The 20,287-nt window shown below is 46.7% G+C and overlaps 1 protein-coding gene across 1 annotated transcript in view; it reads left to right on the top strand.

Annotated features, from left to right (window-relative positions):
• Positions 1–20,287, top strand: part of SH2B2 (SH2B adaptor protein 2) — a 120,825-nt gene that overhangs the window by 63,799 nt on the left and 36,739 nt on the right. The window contains 3 exon segments of the mRNA XM_030185595.1: positions 4,545–4,636; positions 16,574–16,668; positions 17,984–18,157. Coding sequence (XP_030041455.1) covers positions 4,545–4,636; positions 16,574–16,668; positions 17,984–18,157 — 361 coding nt within the window.

Genomic DNA, 20,287 nt, shown 5'->3' with positions numbered 1-20,287 from the left:
CATCCAGTGTCTGCCCTCTCTCTCTGCCCCTTCCATCCACTGTCTGCCCTCTCTCTCCCTTCCATCCACCATCTGCCCCAGTCTGCCATCTCTCTCTCCCCCTTCCATCAACATCTGCCCTCTCTCTCCCCCTTCCATCCACCATTTACCTCAGTCTGCCCTCTTTCTCGCTCCCCCTTCCACCCACCATCTGCCCTTTCTCTCTGCCCCTTCAATCCGTCTGCCCTCCCTCTCCCATCCATCCAAGGTCTGCCCTCCCTCACGCTCCCAGCTTCCATCCAGGGTCTGTCCCCTCTCTCTCTGCCCCCTCTTTTCAGCCCCCTTATTCCACCTGCCCCTAGTTCCAGCCCCAGCCCACATCTCCCACCTGCCCCTTTTCAGCCCCACTATCCCACCAGTCCCCAGCCCTTTTCTCCCATCAGTCCCGAGCTTCAGCCCCAGCCAGTTCTCCCTTTCCCCTTTAAAGCCCCCAGTTTCAGCCCCTGCCCCGTTTCAGCCCCCAGTTCCAGTACTAGCCCCCTTATCCCATATACCCTCCTTTTCAGCCCCCAGTTCCAGCCCCCTTCATCCACCACATGCCTTGCATCCCCCCTTTTCAGCCCCAGACCCATTCTCCCACCAGACCCAGGCATGGACCCATTTTTCCTCCTGCCCCCTTGTCAGACCCCAGACCCCTTCTCCCATCTGAGCACTCCCCTCTGAGCTCCCCCACCCTCCCCAATCCCCTTCTTCCCTCTGAGCAACCTCACCCTCCCCAATCCCCTTCTCCCCTCTGAGCTCCCCCACCCTCCCCAATCCCCTTCTCCCCTATGACCACCCCCACCCTCCCCAATCCCCTTCTTCCCTATGACCACCCTCACCCTCCCCAATCCCCTTCTCCCCTATGACCACCCCCACCCTCCCCAATCCCCTTCTCCCCTCTAAGCACCCTCACCAATCCCCTTCTCCCCTCTGAGCCCCCCTCCGTCGAGAGCCCTGAGCCCTCTTCACCCTAAAGCCACCACCCTGCTTTTTTTTTTTAATCTGTGCAGCGATGCAGGCAGCGCCTCGCGTCTGCCCTGCATGAACTGAAAAGAGAAAATCGCTTCGCTGGCGTCGGGCCTTCCCTCGCTTGTTGTCCCGCCCTCTTTTGAGGTAACTTCCTATTTCCTTGAGGGCGGGACAACAAGCGAGAGAAGGCCCGACGCCAGCAAAGCGATTTTCTCTTTTCAGTTCATGCAGGGCAAACGCAAGGCGCTGCCTGCATCGGCGATCGCTGCATGGATTTTAAAAAAAAAAAAGCTGTCTGTCAGCTCTCGTGGAGCACCCCCTCACCCGCTGACACCCGGGGCGGACCGCCCCCCCCCCCCCCCCGCCCCCCCTTGGTACGCCACTGTATCAGCATAATACTAATGAAACATCTAATAAGCACATATTAGAACATCCAAATTGCATTTCTACAATACAGCTGATTGAAAGAGTGGAATATAAGCACCGATATTTAATTTTCATATTTTTTTTTTATAATCCTATAACCATGTTCTCTAATATATACAAAATTTCGACCACATTTTAGCCGTCTATAGTGTATTTTATGCTTTACATACACATGGTCTTTTGGTTGTATCAGCCAGCTCAGTAGTTTACTAATAGTAGTAACCATGGGAGCTCATACGTTTAATAATTTTAATAGCAATCTGAATTACATAAAGTATGGTCCACAATGCAATACACTGGCTGAACTTGTTTTCACATGGTGGTATCTTTAAACATGACTCCTGTTTTTCCATATGCTTCTGAAACACGTTTATGTTAACAGCTCTCGGCTGTCAACATCTCCCGCCTCTGTCGGGCAGAATCTGATCATCAAATCTGGAGCAGCTCATGTGTTACAGGAAAATAAACTAACCGCTTGCGTTACCCCTCCTTTGTTCATTACTGTTTGGTCATAGCCTGATAAGGGTATATAAATTCCCCAAATTCTTATGAGAATTCTACTCTGAAAATGTGATTAAAGGGTGAAAAATTAATCCTGCTCTCAATGGGATCCGTTTACCAAGATGTGGGAAAAAGGGCCCTGTGCTAGCGGCAGGGGCCGTTTTTCCTGTGCGCCAGTGCCGTTTAAAAAAAATGGCATGTGATGAGATAACTCTTACCATGTGGCCATGCAGCGGGGAGAGTCCTTACTGCCACCCATTAAGGTGATGATAAGGCTACTGCTCTAACCTGGTGATTACCGCCAGGTTATTGCCGCAAAACTATTTCCAGGGGTTTTCTTTTTTCCCCTGGAAATGGCATGCACTAGGGGCGGGACTACCACCAGCGGCCGCGTTGGGCTGGTGGTAATCCTGGAAGAGTGAGTGGAAAGCCTGCATTGGGTTTACCGCTGCTCTGTAAAAGGGCCCCTATGGATCTTAAACTGATGCAGGTGGGGGAGACTGGCGCAAAGCAGTATTATAGTTTAATTTATAGACCAGCTAACAACATAATATTAGAAACTAGTAAAAGAGGCCCGTTTCCAACAGAAAGGAAACGGGAGCTAGCAAGGTTCCAGGGCCCCCTCCCTCGCTCCTTCCGTCCTCAGAGCTCCCGGCGCCCTCCCCCCCTCCTCCACACCCCTCCTCCCCTTCCTCCCCCTAAACCTCCCTCCCTCCCCCTTCCCCTTCCATCCCCCCCCACTCCCTCTTCCCCTCCCCGCCTCTTCGAGTTCCAGGACCTCCCTCCCACCCCTCCTATTCAAGTTCCAGGACCCCCTCTCCCCCTCTGTCATTTCAGGACCCGAACTTCCCCCCCTCTCTGCCCTACCCTTCGTAAGAGCTGGCTGTTGTTTAAATGTTTTTACCTCCTGCACACACGGACGCCGCTTCAGACAGCCTTTGCTTTCGCTTCTGTTTATCTGTTCCTGTGGTCCCGCCCTCATTTCCTGTTTGCGGGAGGGCGGGATCACAGGAACAGCTGAAACAGAAACAAAAGCAAAGGAAGTGTGAAGCTACATAGTAACATAGTAGATGACGGCAGAAAAAGACCTGCACGGTCCATCCAGTCTGCCCAAGAAGATAAATTCATATGTGCTACTTTTTATTTGTACTGTCCTCTTCAGGGCACAGACGTATAAGTCTGGCCAGCCCTATCCCCACCTCCCAACCCCGCCTCCACCACCAGCTCTGGCACAGACTGTATAATTCTGCCCAGCACTATCCTCGCCTCCCTGTGTCCATACGTGCAGGGTTTCACTGTTGGCGGCGGACCGCAGAACAGGAGGTAAAACATTTTTGGGCGGAGGAAATCAGAGGAGAAGGGGGCGTTGGACTGGAGCTTCCGGTGGCTGCTGCAGGGTTCTCTTCCCTCTTACTTCCCATTGGTCCGCCCTGTGACGTCATCCCCAGGGCAGACCAATGGGAACTGTGTTACGAACCCAGGTATCCAGACGGATGTGCAGAGCTGCAAATTATTATATAGGATAAGCTTACAATATGAAATCATGTATAGATTCTTCCTAGATTTTTATACATACATTTTTTGAGGGGGGGGGAAGCTACAATAGTAGCACCCCTCTCTTACTGTCACCACTACCCCTGACTCTCGCTCCCACAAATAGGCCTACCAAATAACCTGCACTGGTGGATCCCATCGCTGCCATGGGCCTGAGTCTAGAACTGCAGCAAGGTAAAGAAGTCTTTATAAGATCCAATCAGTTTATTAAGTTTGATGTGAAGTGTGTGGGCTGAGAGTTTCCAGAGAGGCAGGCTGTGCTCTTCCTTTGTAGCTATTTGCAGATGTTGCACTGCAGGCTGTCTTCCCAGGGGGGGCAGTTCGCACTCTCTTGGGAACAGTTATGTATTCTACCCAGTGCATATTTTCTAGCGAAAAAGGTGCCAGTACTCAAATGTCAGGCCACCCTTCAGGGGTAGGGTGATCACTGAGGAACCTACCCCACAATAACCAGGCCCCCTGAAATCAGTCACAGAATGTATGACAAGGCAGAATTGGTATGTAGAGCCTGAGCTCTTTCATTAAAACTTGGAGACCATGGGTCAATTTTAGCAGACAATGGAAAAGGTGCCGGTACTCAGTACCCCCAAGTACCCCCTCAAAAAAAGCCCTGATTCTACCACACACAGAGCCTGGATCTGGGATAACATCCAACATATTTCTTGCAGTAGTTTCATGAACCCAGTTCCAACCCAGTGCGGTGGATGATTGGCAGAGCTTTCTGGGAGGAGAGATTTGTTAATCTGTTGAGTTAGAATATCTAGGTGCTAATTAATTTTTCACTCAAAGGGGATATAGCGCTTGGTCTTCAAGGCGAAAAAGTTTAGTTTAACTTTGCTCCCTGGCTCTACTTGGCATAAACTAAGGGAGAAGGAAAGACAGAGGGAAAAGAACTCTTATTACCCTTTTCTTATATAGCCTATAGTTAAATGCTTTTTAAATTAAAAGTATATGAGTACTAGCCAATGATGTGTATTGTATACAGAAGCCACTGCGAAGACATTAAAAGTGTATAAAGTTTTCATTTCAACCTGTAGAAAAAGTGTGTGTGTTGTCTATTCTGTCCATTGCAGGTGGAAAACAGTGCAGAATACATCCTGGAAACTATCGACTCCCTTCAGAAGCACTCTTGGGTTGCTGATATACAGGACTGTATGGACCCTGGGTAAGATGACTCCGAAATAGGGGTGATAACTGGAGCATGATTTGGTTTTCACCCAGAGCAGATTAGTGTGTTCTTCCTGGTAGGTGCAGTGAGGGTGGCAAGCAACACCCTGAAGCAAAGACGAAACCCTTTAGTGTCCAATGTTCCCGTAATACACCATATGGGAACAGATTGATAGGAACATTGGACACTAAAGGGTTAATTTAATTACTTTCATTTAAAAATGATTTTTGGTGCTTGAGAGGTGCTAGACAGGGCTGGAAACTATAATTGTCATTTTATCCACAAAACTGGTACAGTATGAATGGCAGCAGTAAAAGCCTCCCTTCAACTGTTCAGAACCCAATTAATTGTATTTATTTACTTTTGGGATTACATTAATTCTGGTAAGGAATTTAGGGATTTTTTTTTTTTAATTTCAGTCCAAAATGAGAGCAAGGCTCATATTCCCCATTCATCTGTATTGTGATTCTGTTTCTACAATTTTTATAACCATTGGTAGACCAGTCGTTTTTATGGATGCCCTTATCTAGTTGACCACTGACTTGACACCCTGTTGAGGCCACTAAGAGGAATCAAGGATGTGCAAACTTTATTAAAAGAGGTTAACAAAACTTGGAGAAGTTAAACAGGATATCAGATTGACTCACCAGAAGTCATTGCAACAAAATGCCTGTTTGAAACAAAAATCTGCTTATCTGCATCAGGCTGAAAATCCAGAATGTTTCACCAGGCAATCCACCACAGATTTTCTGAATCACAAGGGCCCCACTCGTCCCTTTCCCCAAGATCAGCAGGGGAAAAAATACAGCTTTTCTCTAGTGATCTTCAGAAGGAAGGTCAGATATCTGCGTCTAACTTGAACATAAGTGAAGTCAGTTTGGTGTCCAGTAGGTTAAATATCCCTAGTATTAGTGCCAGTTCTAACAGTAATATTTGTGATACATGGGGGGGGGGGGGGGGGGGTTGTGAGGAAAGTAGGATAGCAAAGTTGCGTTTTACAGATGAGGCTAATTTAATTACTATTCCCTGTGCTGCGAATATTGCTGGGAATTTAGAGGGGAATTGTTTCCCCTGGCAGGCTTTGTTGTTAAGTTGCCGGTTGATGAGATCTAAGACTGATTTGCTTCATCTGTTGTTGGAGGATCAGAAGCCGGATTTGGTTTGTCTTACGGAAACCTAGTTGCATTCTGGAAAACATTCTTATTTCCTGTCGTCCCTCTGGTCCGGCCCAGAATGTGACTGATGGGTTGTGCCCGCCTTCCAACAGGTACAGACTGAGCTGATAGGAGCCCTCTTGCTAGGTAGAGAAAGATCCAGTATTCTCAGGCTCCAGCAGGTGGAAGGTGGTGAGCCCTTTCAGTCTCTCTCTTCTGTCTGTATTTCTTCTCTGTATTTTTTTAGTAGATGCTTTAAGCAGCAGAGTTTTCTGTCCTTTCTGTACATCTGTCAATTGGAACCTGTTTGTTGAGGCTGAGATCCGGGGGGGGGGGGGGGGGGATCTCTTTTAGCCTCGAGGGTGTTACACCCAGGTGGCCAGGTCCCTCCTCCCCCCATGTCCTCCCTACTCCAGTACTGGTCACTGTGTGTTGGTTGAAGGCTCCTCAGTCTGTCTGAGAGAAGAGTTCTTGAGGCAGGGAGAGGCGGCCACATTTTTAAAGCTGTAAAAAAAAAAGTTTCTTCAGCTGTGCTGTGAGCGGGCAAAGCGGCTCTCCTGATTGTTTCTAGTAGCAACCCAGTGCCAGTTCGCCGGTTGAAGTTTAAAAAAAACCCGAAAGCCATGTCGCAGTCTTTCCTGCCGGCATGGCAGAAAAGCTCCAACGCTGCTCGGTGTGTCAGTGCTGCGGTGTAGGGGGGAGTGGACATTGTAAATATTGTACCGCCATTGAAGGCGCGTCTGATCCGGGTCTATCTCCAGCAATTTTACCAGTCATGCCCTTAGGGGATGTTGAATCGGTGGCTACGAATTTGGTGGGAACCACCGCCATCTTGTCCTTTTCCTCAGGGTTGGCAGAACAACCTGTCTCTTCTCTCTGTTCAGGCACAGTCAAGCAGTCTACTACTACTACTACTACTTAGCATTTCTATAGCGCTGCCAGGGTTACGCAGCGCTGTACAAGTTTAAACATGGGGAAGGACAGTCCCTGCTCAAGAGAGCTTACAATCTAAAGGTAAAAACTATGTAGTTAGTGTAGGTATCAGGAATGGGAAGGTGGTTAGGCACCAAAAGCAAGGGAGAAGAGATGGGCCTTGAGTAAGGACTTGAAAATGGGCAGGGAGGGCGCATGGCGTATGGGCTCAGGAAGTCTGTTCCAGGCATAAGGTGATGCGAGGCAGAAGGGGCGGAGTCTGGAGTTAGCGGTGGTGGAGAAGGGTACAGAAAGGAGTGATTTGTCCTGAGAGCGGAGGTTACGGGTGGGAACATATGGGGAGAGGAGGGTAGAGAGGTAATGGGGGGCTGCAGATTGAGTGCACTTGAAGGTCAATAGGAGAAGCTTGAACTGTATACGGTAGCGGATCGGGAGCCAGTGAAGCGACTTGAGGAGAGGGGTGATATGAGAGTATCGGTTCACGCGGTAGATAAGACGTACGGCGGAATTTTGGACAGATTGAAGGGGGGATAGGTGGCTAAGCGGGAGGCCAGCAAGGAGAAGGTTGCAATAGTCAAGACGAGAGATAACGAGTGAGTGGACGAGGGTTCAGGTGGTCTGTTCAGAGAGGAATGGGCGAATTTTGCTAATATTATAGAGGAAGAAGCGACAGGTCTTAGCTGTCTGCTGGATATGGGCAGAGAAGGAGAGGGAGGAGTTGAAAATGACTCCGAGATTGCGGGCTGAAGAGACGGGGAGGATGAGGGCGTTGTCAACAGAGACAGAAAGTGGGGGAAGAGGAGAAGAGGGTTTGGGTGGAAAGACAAGGAGCTCAGTCTTTGCCATGTTCAGTTTCAGATGCCGGTTGGACTTCCAGGCAGCGATGTCTGAAAGGCAGGCCGAAACTTTGACCTGGGTTTCAACTGTGATGTCGGGAGTGGAGAGGTAAAGCTGGGTATCATCAGCATAGAGATGGTACTGGAAACCATGTGATGAGATCAACGAGCCCAGGGAAGAGGTGTATATCGAGAAAAGAAGCGGTCCAAGGACAGATCCTTGAGGGACCCCAACAGAGAGCGGGACGGGGGTGGAAGAAGAGCCATTAGAAAATACTCTGAAGGTGCGTTGGGAAAGATACGAGGAGAACCAGGAGAGGACGGAGCCCTGGAACCCAAATGAGGACAGTGTGTCAAGAAGTAAATTATGATTGACGGTGTCAAAGGCGGCAGATAGGTCGAGGAGGATGAGGATGGAATAGTGACCTTTGGATTTGGCAAGGAACAGGTCATTGCAGACTTTAGAGAGTGCTGTTTCTGTTGAGTGTAGTGGGCGAAAGCCGGATTGAAGCGGGTCGAGGACGGCCTGAGAGGAGAGGAAGTCAAGGCAGCGGCTGTGGACAAGCACGTTCAAGTAATTTGGAGAGGAAGGGTAGAAGAGAGATGGGGCGGTAGTTGGAGGGACAGGTGGAGGGACAGTTCATTGGTAGGATCACCAAAAAAAATTAATGGAAGAGCAAGCAGTCTATCTCTTCTCCCTGTGAGCTCTGAAGGAGGCTTTCCCCCAGAATTTGTAGTACAAATGTATAAAGCTTTTCTATTGCAGAAATCGAGCCCTTCTTCCTTTTCAGCTGGGAGGAAAATTGGTGGAAGGTCAGGTAGTGGCATCTAAGAGACCCCGAGGGTCCTGGGATCTGGAAGAGGACTTAGAGTCTGATCCAGACCAGGAGATACCATCCCCAGAGGATCAAGAATTTTCTCAGGGAGGTCCTTTGGATGAGGACTCTGGTCAGCTGGATTCAGAGGCTGATCCTTTTATCCCTGGGAAGGATCCTTCCGTAATTAGAATCTTCCACAAAGAAGACCTGCAGGAATTAATTTCCTTGGTTTCCTCTACCTTACGTTTTGAGGAAGAGGAGTGTCCTGCTGCAGAGCCTCGCAAAGTGGACCTCCTGTTAAAGGGAGTCTGCAAACCAGGCAAGACTTTTCCCATGCATCAGGATATCGGGGACGTTATTCAGGCACAGTGGGATATTCCACATTCAGCTTTTAGACCCGCTAAGTCAATAGTTCATCTCTATCTGGTTCCTGAGGCTGACAAATCCCTCTAAAAGCCTCCTGTGGTGGATGTGGTGGTTTCGGCAGTCACAAAGCAGAATACAATACCCATGGATGGTGGCACTGCGCTTAAGGATGTCCAGGATTGCCACATTGAGGCATTGTTGAAAAGTAGCTTTGATGTCTCAGCCTTGGCAGTGCAGGCAGCCATATGCGGATCTTTGGTTGCTAGAGCTTGCTTTCACTGGTCTGAAAGCATGCTTGATAGATCTTCGGATGATTTGTCCTCTATAGATGCTGAGGTGGCTAAGTTGGAGATGGGTTCTGCCTTTTTGGCAGACGCTTTGTATGATTTGCTGCAGGCATCAGCCAAGTCTATGGCTTTGGGACTAGCTGCTAGGAGGTCTCTTTGGCTTTGGGGCTGGTCAGCGGATGCGGCTTCTAAGTCTAAGCTCAGTAACTTTCCCTTTTGAGGGTCCCTATTGCTTGGTGAGGACTTGGAAAAGTTAGTCCGCAGTTTGTGAGATACTAAGGTCCCAAGACTTCTGGAAGACCGGCCTAAGGTTTCGGGGCGCAGTTTGTTTTCAGGCCGGGATCAGGGGTCACGATTTTAGTTGCGTCAGATCTGGTAAAACGGCTCCGGCTGAACGATTCCGTTTTTTCCAGAGGAATAAGTCCTTTCGTGGAGCTTGCAGAGGGGGCAGGGACACGGGAGTCTCTTTCCAGTCCTCTGCTCATCCATCACAGTGAAGGTGTTAGGGCCCAGTCTCTGGTTCCTGTGGGAGCACATTTGGTGCAGGTTTACTGGAAATGGGCCCAGATTACCTCTGACCAGTGGGTGGTAGAGGTTATTTGAGAAGGGTACACCTTAGAATTTGCACGTGCTCTGTCGGACGCATTTCTGGAGGCACCTTGCTGGTCTCGCAGCAAGGTGGCCATTGTCAGGGGTACTCTGGAAAGGCTTCTCAGCCTCCAGGCTATTTGTCCCGTCCCCTCGGCAGAGCTCAGGTAGGGTCGGTGTTCCATTTACTTTGTCGTCCCCAAGAAAGAAGGTTCTTTCAGACCAATTATGGACCTCAAGGTGATCAATCGGGCATGCAGGGTCTCCACTTTTCGTATGGCGATGCTTCGCTCATTGTGGCAGTGCGGACTGGAGAGTTTTTGACGGTCCTAGACCTCACCAAAGCCTATTTTCACTTCCCGATTCATCCTCTGCATCAGCATTTTCTGTGCTTCGCAGATCTTGGCAAACATTTTCAATTTCAGGCATTGCCTTTCTGCCTCGCAACGGCTCCTTGCACCTTGGAAGGAAGGAGTTTTCATTCACCCTTACTTGGACGATTGGCTTATCAGAGCAAAGATGTACCAGGAGAGTCTACAGGTCACAGAATGTGTGGTCCATTTCCTGCAGTCCCTCAGATGGGTAGTCAACTCACAGAAGAGTCGTCTCCAGCCGTCTCAGTCCCTGGATTATCTGGGAGTGTGCTTCGACACTCAGAGGGGTCGAGTGTTTCATACACAAGCCAAATTCTTAGGTTACAGGCCTTGATTCGTCAATTCCTATGGACATTACTCCCGTCAGCGAGGGATTATCTTCAAGTGCTGGGATTCATGGCTGTGACCATAGAGGCGGTGCCATGGGCCAGAGCCCACATGAGATCTCTGCAGAGGTCCCTGCTCTCCAGATGGTCACCACAGAGGGGACTGTCTCCTACGGAGATTACCTCTACCAGCGCAGGAGTGTGGCAGTCCCCGTTGGTGGCTTCGGACATCCAGTCTTTCCAGGGGGATGCCTCTGGATGCTCCACAATCGATAGTAGTCATGATGGATGCCAAACTAAAGGGCTGGGGAGCCCACTGTCAAGGAAGGTATGCACAAGGTTTTGGTCACTAAAGGAGACTGGCTGTTCTATCAATTGCTTGGAGACCAGAGTAATATGCTTGGCACTCCAAGAGTTTTGCCCCCTACTGGAAGCCCAATCGGTTCGCATCATATCAGACAATGCCATGGCAGTGGCCTGTGAATCATCAAGGAGGGATAAGAATTCTTCAGTTGGAGCAGGAAGCGGCTCAGCTCATGAGCTGGGCAGAATTACATCTACTGGCCCTCTCGGCGGCTCATGGAGTGGGAGCAGAGAATGTTCAGGCAGACTTTCTCAGTCGCACCACTCTGGATCCCGAGAGTGGGCTCTCAGCGACGATGCATTTCAGACAGTGATGCATCACTGGGGGCTTCCGGTCTTGGATCTCTTCGCTTCTGCATCCAATGCAAGGGTGCCAATGTACTTCAGTCGCTGAAAGGACCTGAAAGCTCAAGGGGTTGATGCGCTTCTACCTTGGCTGACGGGTCTGCTGTATGCCTTTCCCCCTGTGGCCCCTGATAGGTTGTCTCCTTCAAAAGATAAGACACACAGGGGTCAAGTAATCTTGTGGCCCCCGATAGGTTGTCTCCTTCAAAAGATAAGACACACAGGGGTCGAGTAATCTTGATAACACCAGACTGGCCTCACAGACCCTGGTATGCCGACCTTCTACATTTGCTCGTCGGATCCCCTCTCACGTTTTCGGAGGATCCTGGTTTGTTGGTCCAGGGTCTGGTAGCTCATCCAGACCCCATTCAATGTTGTCTTATGGCTTGGCTCTTGAGCGGGTGAGGTTGACTAAGAGAAGATACTCGGCAGGCGTAGTTTCCACCATGCTTCAGTCTCGGCTTCACTCCACTTCTCTTAATTATATCAGGACCTGGAGAGTGTTTGAGTCGTGGTGTGCTGAGTTGAGTATCTCTCCCTTTTGTGCTTCCATGGCACAGATCCTGGATTTTTTACAACAGAGGTTGGAAAAAAGATTTGCACTGTCTTCGCTTAAAGTCCAGATTGCGGCTTTATCCCGTTTTAGGGGATGCGTTCAGGGGAAGTCCCTGGTTTCTCATCCAGATGTGGTTAGATTTTTAAGGGGGGGAGGTCTTTTGCGGCCTCCTGCGTGGTCGAGTTTTCCCTTATGGGACCTTAATCTGGTTCTCTCAGCTCTTTCTCGGTCTCCTTTTAAGCTTCTGGCATCCTGTACTTTGAAGGATTTGAATCTCAAGGTGTTTTTTCTAGTGGCCATTGCTTCGGCTAGGAGAATGTTGGAGTTGCAGGCTCTATCTTGTCAGTCCCCGTTTTTGGAATTTGCTAAGGACCAGGTAGTGTTGCGGCCAGTTCCTTCCTTTCTCCCCAAGATCTTGTCACATTTTCTGTGTCTTTTGGCCATTGTCAGAGGCAGGGTGCTGGGCTCGATGGACCCTTGGTCTGTTCCAGTATGGCAATGCTTATGTACTCAGTCTGTGATCTTGCCCGTTCTGGAGTTCTTCTTCTGGGTCAGAGGAGCAACGTCATTTAAAGTGTCTTGATGTCAAGAGAGTGCTCAAGCATTATTTGAAGATTATGGAAGAATTTTGGCAGATGGATCACCTGTTTGTTCTGATCGGGGGAGCTCGGAAGGGGTTAGTGGCTTCTCAGCCTGCTCTTTCTAAGTGACTTAAAGAGATGATAGCTTCCGCTTACCTTTTGGCAGGCAAACCGGTACCCGAGAGAGTGAAAGCTCACTCTACTAGAGGGCAGGCAGCTTCGTGGGCTGAGCATTTTCTAGTCCTGCCTTTGGAGATCTGCAGGACACCAACTTGGTCCTCCGTGCATTCCTTTTTGAAGCATTACAGATTGGATGTGCAGAGTCGTCAGGAAGCATTTTTTGGGCACATGTTCTCACAGCTGGTTTGCTGGGGTCCTGACCATGAATTTACTGCTTTGTTACTTCCCATCAGTCACATTCTCGGCCGGTCTGGAGGGACGTTAAGAAAGGAGAAATTAGGCCTTACCTGCTAATTTGCTTTCCTTTGGTCCCTCCGGACCAGCCCAGACCCCTCCCGCAGATTATTCGGTCTCTTGGTTCTTTTCAACAAGTTAGTAAGTTTGTTTTGGTCATGTAGAGCTGTGTTGTCTGTTTGCTGTTCCTTCGTGGTTGTTTTCAAAAAAAAAAATATATATATATAGCATGTTCATGCTACCTTTTAGTGCCTATGTTGCGGAAGGCACATAAAGCATGATGCATAGGCTTTGTGTTAGTCTGGTGCCCGTGGTTGCTCAGGTTCCCAGGTGCACAGAACATGGTCTCTTCTCTTTCTTCTGCTTTGTTATGATATACTAGTTCTTTCTCTGCCTAGCAAGAGCTCTTATTGGCTCAATCTGTAGAGTCAGATTTCTCATTCTCCACCTGCTGAAAGGCGTGCACAACCAATCAGTCACATTCTGGGTCAATCCAGAGGGCCTAAAGGAAAGCAAATTAGCAGGTAAGGCCTTATTTCTCCTTAGTTCAGAGTAGTTAATTGGGATACTCAATTTTTTCCCGTTCGTGTAAGGATCGTTGGGGAGGAGGTGTTGCAGTGCTTTCTAGGGTGCCTTTTATTGGCTTATCTGTTGAAAAGTTTCCTTATAATGAGATGCTTTTACTGACATATCATGGTTCATTTAGTTTTTGTATTCCGCTGCTTCATTGTCCACTGGGATTCTCTGGTGAAAGCTGGGATAAGGTTTTGCAGACGATTGCTGAATTGGTGGTTACGAGTCCTAGTGCAGTGTTTCCCAAGTTGGTCCTGGAGTACCCCTTATCAGTCAGGTTTACAGGATATCCACAATGAATATGCATGAGATTGATTTGCATATCCTGCCTCCATTGTTTGCAAATCTCTTTCATGCATATTTATTGTGGACATCTTGAAAACCTGATTGGCAAGGGGGGTACTCCAGGACCGACGGGAAACACTGTCCTAATGTTGATTTTCTTGGGAGATCTTAATGTGCATTTAAATGATCTTGAGATTCCTTGATTGGCTGCTTTTCATTCTTTTTTTTACATAATTTGAATTTGCTTCAATGGATATATATGCCGACTCTGGAGAGAATATTTTGGATTTGGTATTTGCGGATTTATTTGCTCCTTTTAGTATTATGGATATTAGGTATCACTCCCTTTCTTGGTCAGATCACAAGATGATTTCATTTTCTCTGCAAGTGGTTCACTTTGTTACACCCAGGGCTTTTTTTGAGGGGGTACTTGGGGGTACTGAGTACTGGCACCTTTTCCACTGTCTGCTAAAATTGACCCATGGTTCTCGTATTTTAATGAAAGAGCTCAGGTTCTACATACAAATTCTGCCTTGTCATAGATTCTATGACTGGTTGCAGGGGTCCTGGCTATTGTGGGGTGAGTCCCTCAATGATCACTCCACCCCTGAAGGGTGGCCTGGCATTTGAGTACCGGCACCTTTTTTGCTAGACAAAATGCACTGGTTACACCTAATGGACATGAAATCGAGGTTCTTATTTGGGATGTGCGGGGAGTTAACCCTGGATTGTTGTGTCCATTGTTTCAGTGTTTTGTGGATCTGCCTTTGGATATACAGGCAACTGTGTGGGTGGATACGTTGGAAGTAGAAATGAATAAATATGTGCCTCTGGGTAAGGTACTTTGTGGGGGTGATTTTAGGAAATGTTGGTATCATGTGTGTTTGCAGTTATTGAAGAAGGAGTTGAGGTTGGAGCATTTGTGGGTTAAATCTAGGTCGGAGATGTCGCAAAGGGAGGTATAAGGAACCTCAGTGATTTTATGTGTGGTAAGTGCATCAGACTAAGCGGGTCTTTTTTGTCCAAATTGCTGAAAGAGGATGCATGTCCATCATGTAAATTGTTTTTGGTTCTTTCCAGTTTGTATGATGCTCCTTCTGCTATGTGTGCATTAAAGCCTGATGTTGAATGTCTGGCTGATTATTTTCTTTCTAAGTTGGTCAGGTGTGTAACCGGCTGGACATTATTGATGAACCTCAGGTGAGTGGTCATGGAGATGTTAATTTCGATAGTCAGCTGGATGTGTGGGGGAAGTTTCAGTGTGTTACATTGCGGGGTTTGGAGAAAATGGTGAGGCAGATTAAGCAATCTGTTTCTTGTTTGGACCCATTACCGTCAAAATGTTTTTTGTTACTGGCTCATGAATTGTTGCCTTTGGTATTGGCTATGATAAACCAGAGCCTAGAAGTGGAGGTAATTCCAGATGCTTGGAAGTATGCATTGGCATGTCCAATATTTAAGGGAGATCAGTTGGATCCACTTCGTCCAGAGCATTATCAGTCCATTTCAAATTTGGGCTTTTTGACAAAGTTGATAGAGAAGGCTGTTTTGACTCAGTTGATTGATTTTGTATTATTAATACACGGGTGTTTCACCCCCAGCAAACTGCTTTTTGCTCAGGGCACAGTACTGAGACTACATTGGTAGCATTAGTGACTTGACTTAGGGGATTTGGTCTTATTGGTTTCTCTAGACTTGGCCTCTGCATTTTATGTAACAGATCATAGTTTATTGTTGGAAAGACTTTGTCAGATTGGTTTGAGTTGATAAATTTGGTCTTGGTTTAAGAGCTTTTAGTCAGACTGAACATTTTCTGTGTTTGATGGATTCCAACATTCTTTTCCTCAGTCGCTTACTCATGGTGTCCCGTAGGGTTCAGCTTCATCGTCATTATTGTTTAATGTATTCTTGAGTCCGTTGGTGGAATTGATGCAGGAATGTGATATTAGTCCGAATGTTTATGCCGATTATTTTTGCTGGTAACAAGGGTTCAGGCTCCTTCTTATTCTTTGGGTAAGCTGCAGCAGTGTCTGACTTTAGTGGGTTAATGGTAGCAGGATCATCACATGATTCTGAATGTTGATAACATGGTGGTTTGTTGGGTTATAGGTGAAAGAGAATGCCCAAATTTTTGTTTGTTTGTAAAAAAAAATTTTATTGGGTAAAGAATCAACAGTGGTTTCAGTGTTTAAGTGTTTTTATTGATGCAAATTGAACATTCTCTGATCAGGTTAATCCATAGTTACCTGACTTTGTAGAAGTTGTAAGCATTATGGGGGTATTTAGATTCTGATTCATTTTTTATTTCATTGCATGCCTTGTTTATGTCCCATTTAGATTACGCAAATTTGATTTTGGCTGGGTTAACACAGAGGACTTTGTATAAGTTGCAAACTTTGCAAAATTCAGATATCTGATTCCTATGAACATGTAACCCCTTTGTATCAGTTACATCATTGGTTACCAGTTCATTTTAGGATTCGGGTTAAGCTTTTACTGTTAGCACATAGAGCTTATTATAATAAAATTCCCCCGATTTTATCGGATTTGCTGATTCATTATAAGCCTGACAGGAATTGACGTTCTGAGGTGGGCAATTATTGAAGGTACCTGAAGTAAGATGTTCAAATTTAGAATCTACTAGGAAAGGAGCATTTTAAAAATGTAGCCCCAAATTTATGGAATGCTGTCCCTCAGGCCCTTTGAGTGAGGCCTTGCCTCAGTTTGTTTGCTTAAAGCTTATTTTTTTCTCTCAAGCTTTTTGATGTTCTTTTGTTTGTCAACTTAAGGTTACTGTTTTTTATTTTTTTATTACTGTTTTATGACTGGCATGATTGCTCTGTAGTGGTTGTGCTGTCCTATTTTTAATGGAGTTCTTTTCCTTTTTATACATACATTTTTTATTATTGTAAACTGCTGTGATCACTTTGATGTGTAAGTGGTATATCAAATATAATAAACTATAACTATGTATGTCAAAGAAGACCACCAAATCATTCATGCGAGCCCCAAGTGGCTTTCAGATGTGGTAACAGCTTGTGGTCTTCTTGAGTGCGAGCCTAGGTGCTCATATGAAAGAAAGTTTCTTTGGAGTTTAGACAGTATGTGGTGTCTTAATATCTCTTCTCCTGGCAGGGACAGTGGGGATGATATTAACCTTGCTTCCTGTGCACAAGGTGTATGTTTGCCGGGTGGTGTATCGAACTGTAGCTGTGAGTTTCAGGTTGATGGTAAGAAATTATGCACTTAGCAAAATCCAAGTAAATATTTTGGGTTTGAATTTTAGATTTACTTACTAACCCTTCCAAGTCTAATCTCAAGGCAAATTACAATCCAGGTATTGTACTAAAGCCCTTATACTAACCAAGGTTGAATGCAAATTAGCATATATTAATGGAATTTATTGAACATTAAACAACGTAAAATCCGTTTTTCTCAATAGGGCCTATTTACTAACTGCATTTAACTTGAATGTATCATGTTAAATTTGCAGCACCTGGTTAACACATGTTAGTAAATGAGGGCCTAACTTTGTGCATGAGGCACTGGAGGGTTGTGAGTAGCTTAACATCACAAGGATCAATGATTACGAGTAGCAGGATTTGAACTCTGGATTCCCTGGTTCTTAGTCTGCTGCTGTAACCACTAGTCTATTCCTTCATTCCATATCATACAGGTAGGTGGGTTTTGTTTTTTTTTAGTGGGGGAGGGTAGTCCTTTGGGATTACTAGAACCAGGGCTGGAACTTTGATACCATGAGCCTTCATTTAGAATTACCCAAGGATGTTTTCTTCCATTTTTAAAAATCCCTCCCATCACCACTCTCAATATATCTGGTCGGATCATTGCCATGAGAGCTGTTTGGCCAGAACCATGCACCAGAAGGAACCCTACAATTATAGACCCTAAATCCAGCCACCAGGTGTAACCATGGTCTATGATCACTGCTTTCTCAGCATCACTGACAAATCTGGGAAGTAGAAGGTTCAACCTGAGTTGGCCTAGCAGTCGTATTAATTTATGGTAGAAATGTAAAAACTGAGGACAGTAGTTTTTGAAAACTTTAGCAGGATAGCAGTGAGTCCATGTAATGTGTGCAAGTGTCAGATGAAATGATCAAGTATTATATGCTATGAATGTATCTCAGGGAGGGGAAGACATCTTATGGTTGATAATGAGTAAAATGAGTTAGCAATACTGTTGGATTGGGCGTATTCAAGGATTGACAATGAATGTGAATATACTGCAGCCAAAATTATAAAACCATTCTTCCAAGATTGCATCAGATGTAACTCCTGTTTGTGGTTGATGCCAGTATTTGATCATGGAGGAGTAAAACTTGCAGAATGGCAGGTGCAGCTCTGGCTGGCTTGTTGAGCAGACTGAATGGATGTGCAGGTCTTGATCTGCCACCATTTACTATTTTACTAAATAACACTGTTAAGCAAATCATCTCTACAAAGTTTTAAGACGTGAAATGAGTAAAAATAGAACATTTGAATGGCTTATCAGATCATTTAAGTATATATATTTTTTTGTTGTTAGAAATGTATAAACCTCAGAAGTGCCTACTGTCTGCTGGTCCTGATGCATACACTGGTACTGTTCCTATTCCACACAGCAGACCCAGGGACCCTTCCACGGGCGATCTCTTTGCTCATGTTCCATTGGAGAACTTTCTCCAGACCCTGGAATCTCCAGCCACCAATCATTTAACAGGTAGGTACTGTAATTTAACTCTTAGTCAGTGGCGTAGGCAGAAGACAATTTTTGGGTGGGCCAGCGGGTTGGATGGGTGGGCACTACAACCCCCCCCCCCCCCCCCACACACACACACGGTCCAGCACATTTCAAGTTATCGGCGCTGCCTCCACTCACCTTCTCCCACCGTGGCGCTGCCTCCTCTCCTGCACTTCATGGTCTTCGTCTCCCACCCCCGCGGCAGCGCTCTATTGGCGCTGCCTGCCTGACACCTGACAGACGTGGCGCGATGACGTCCTGCTCCGGGACCTTCCCTCTGCCACGTGCAATCCGCCCTGTGTAAACAGGAAGTTGAATCAACGCGGCATAGGGAAGGCCCCGGAGCAGGAGGACGTCGCGCCGCGTCTGTCAGCTGTCAGGCAGGCAGCGCTGATAGCAAATTGAAAGCGCTGCCGCGAGGGTGGGAGACAGAGACCGTGAAGTGCAGGAGAGGAGGCAGCGCTACGGCGGGGATGCAAGAAGGTGAGGATGGGCCTGAGACAAAACTGGGTGGGCCTGGGCCCACCCGTAGCTACGCCCCTGCTCTTAGTAGATTAGAGCTTTGTTCTTCCAGCGGCTCTGCCCACTGTGGCATAACAACCTGAGGTCATGCAAGTCTTAACTCCCTCCTTTGTCCTTACCACTACCCATTTCATGTGTCCTACTAAGCATGCTTTAATTCTTCCACTGCTTGGGGTGTTTTCATTTCCCTTGGAGGACAATTCTTGGCGCCTACTGCCCTCTGGTGCTCCAAACTTAAATAAAGACTTCAGGCAGATCCAGACAACATCTGTCATCTTTAAACTACTGCAATTTTACGATCCAGATTACAGCTTTCCCTCAGAATTAGTGTAAATGAAAAAGGTCATTAATACCTGCAGCAATATGTTTTTAGCTTGTGTTTGGGTAGAATTCATTGTCTCTTTTGTTGCATAGAAAAGTAGTGTTATCAGTCCTCCTGGAGTATGTGTCTTGCCTTACCAGCTGAAACACAATGTGTGTCCATACTATTTGCGCAGTAAGGCAGTTTGCACTATTTGCTGCCCCTACTAATCATTTTAAGTCAGTCTTCCATCAGGGGCGTAGCCAGACTTCGGCGGGAGGAGGGTCCAGAGCCCGAAGTGAAGGGGCACATTTTAGCCCCCCCACCGCCATTGCCGACTTTGCCCCCCCCCTCCCACCGCCAACCCGCCGTCACCTACCTTTGCTGGCGGGGGACCCCAACCCAAACCAGCCGAGGTCCTCTTCTTCTCGCAAAAGGCTTCCTTCTGTTTCTGACATCCTGCAAGTACGCTTTCCAAAAATACTAGGACTAGGGGGCATGCGATGAAACTACAGTGTAGTAAATTTAAAACAAATCTGAGAAAATTTTTCTTCACCCAACGTATAATTAAACTCTGGAATTCGTTGCCGGAGAAAGTGGTGAAGGCGGTTAGCTTAGCAGAGTTTAAAAAGGGGTTGGACGGTTTCCTAAAGGACAAGTCCATAAACTGCTACTAAACGGACTTGGAAAAATCCAAAATTCCAGGAATAACATGTATAGAATGTTTGTACGTTTGGGAAGCTCGCCAGGTGCCCTTGGCCTGGATTGGCCACTGTCGTGGACAGGATGCTGGGCTCGATGGACCCTTGGTCTTTTCCCAGTATGGCATTACTTATGTGCTTATGTACATATATATATATGCCAGTATGCTGCCTAAGCGCTGTTCTGTAAATTTGTAAGGAGCATAAGTAGGGCTCTCACATACACGTGTAACATACCGAATACTGTAAGTTATGCGATCCCTGATGCATTTAGGTGTCTTCACTATCCTCTGTGTTCAGTATATGTCAGTAGAGTGTTATCGTGTATAATACTATTTATTTTATTTTATTTGTTTTCTGCATTTTTTACCGCACATTTTCCAACCTGGTGGTAAGTTCAATGTGGCTTACAGTTACTCAGATAAGCAAGTTTCAAGTTGTTTGAGATCGATGCAAGCCTGGTTCGGTTCATTCAGTGATCACGTGATGTGGTGTGATGGTCAAGATCTCCTTGGTTATGTGGTTTCATCAGAAAGAAATTTCCTAAATAGGTGGGCTTTGAGATGTTTTTGGAATGTGAGATAG

Source organism: Microcaecilia unicolor, chromosome 13 (genome assembly GCF_901765095.1).
Source record: "Microcaecilia unicolor chromosome 13, aMicUni1.1, whole genome shotgun sequence".
In the NCBI taxonomy this organism is placed as follows: Eukaryota; Metazoa; Chordata; class Amphibia; order Gymnophiona; family Siphonopidae; genus Microcaecilia; species Microcaecilia unicolor.
The sequence above is the reverse complement of the archived record's forward strand: the minus strand, read 5'-3'. Positions and strand labels throughout refer to the sequence as shown.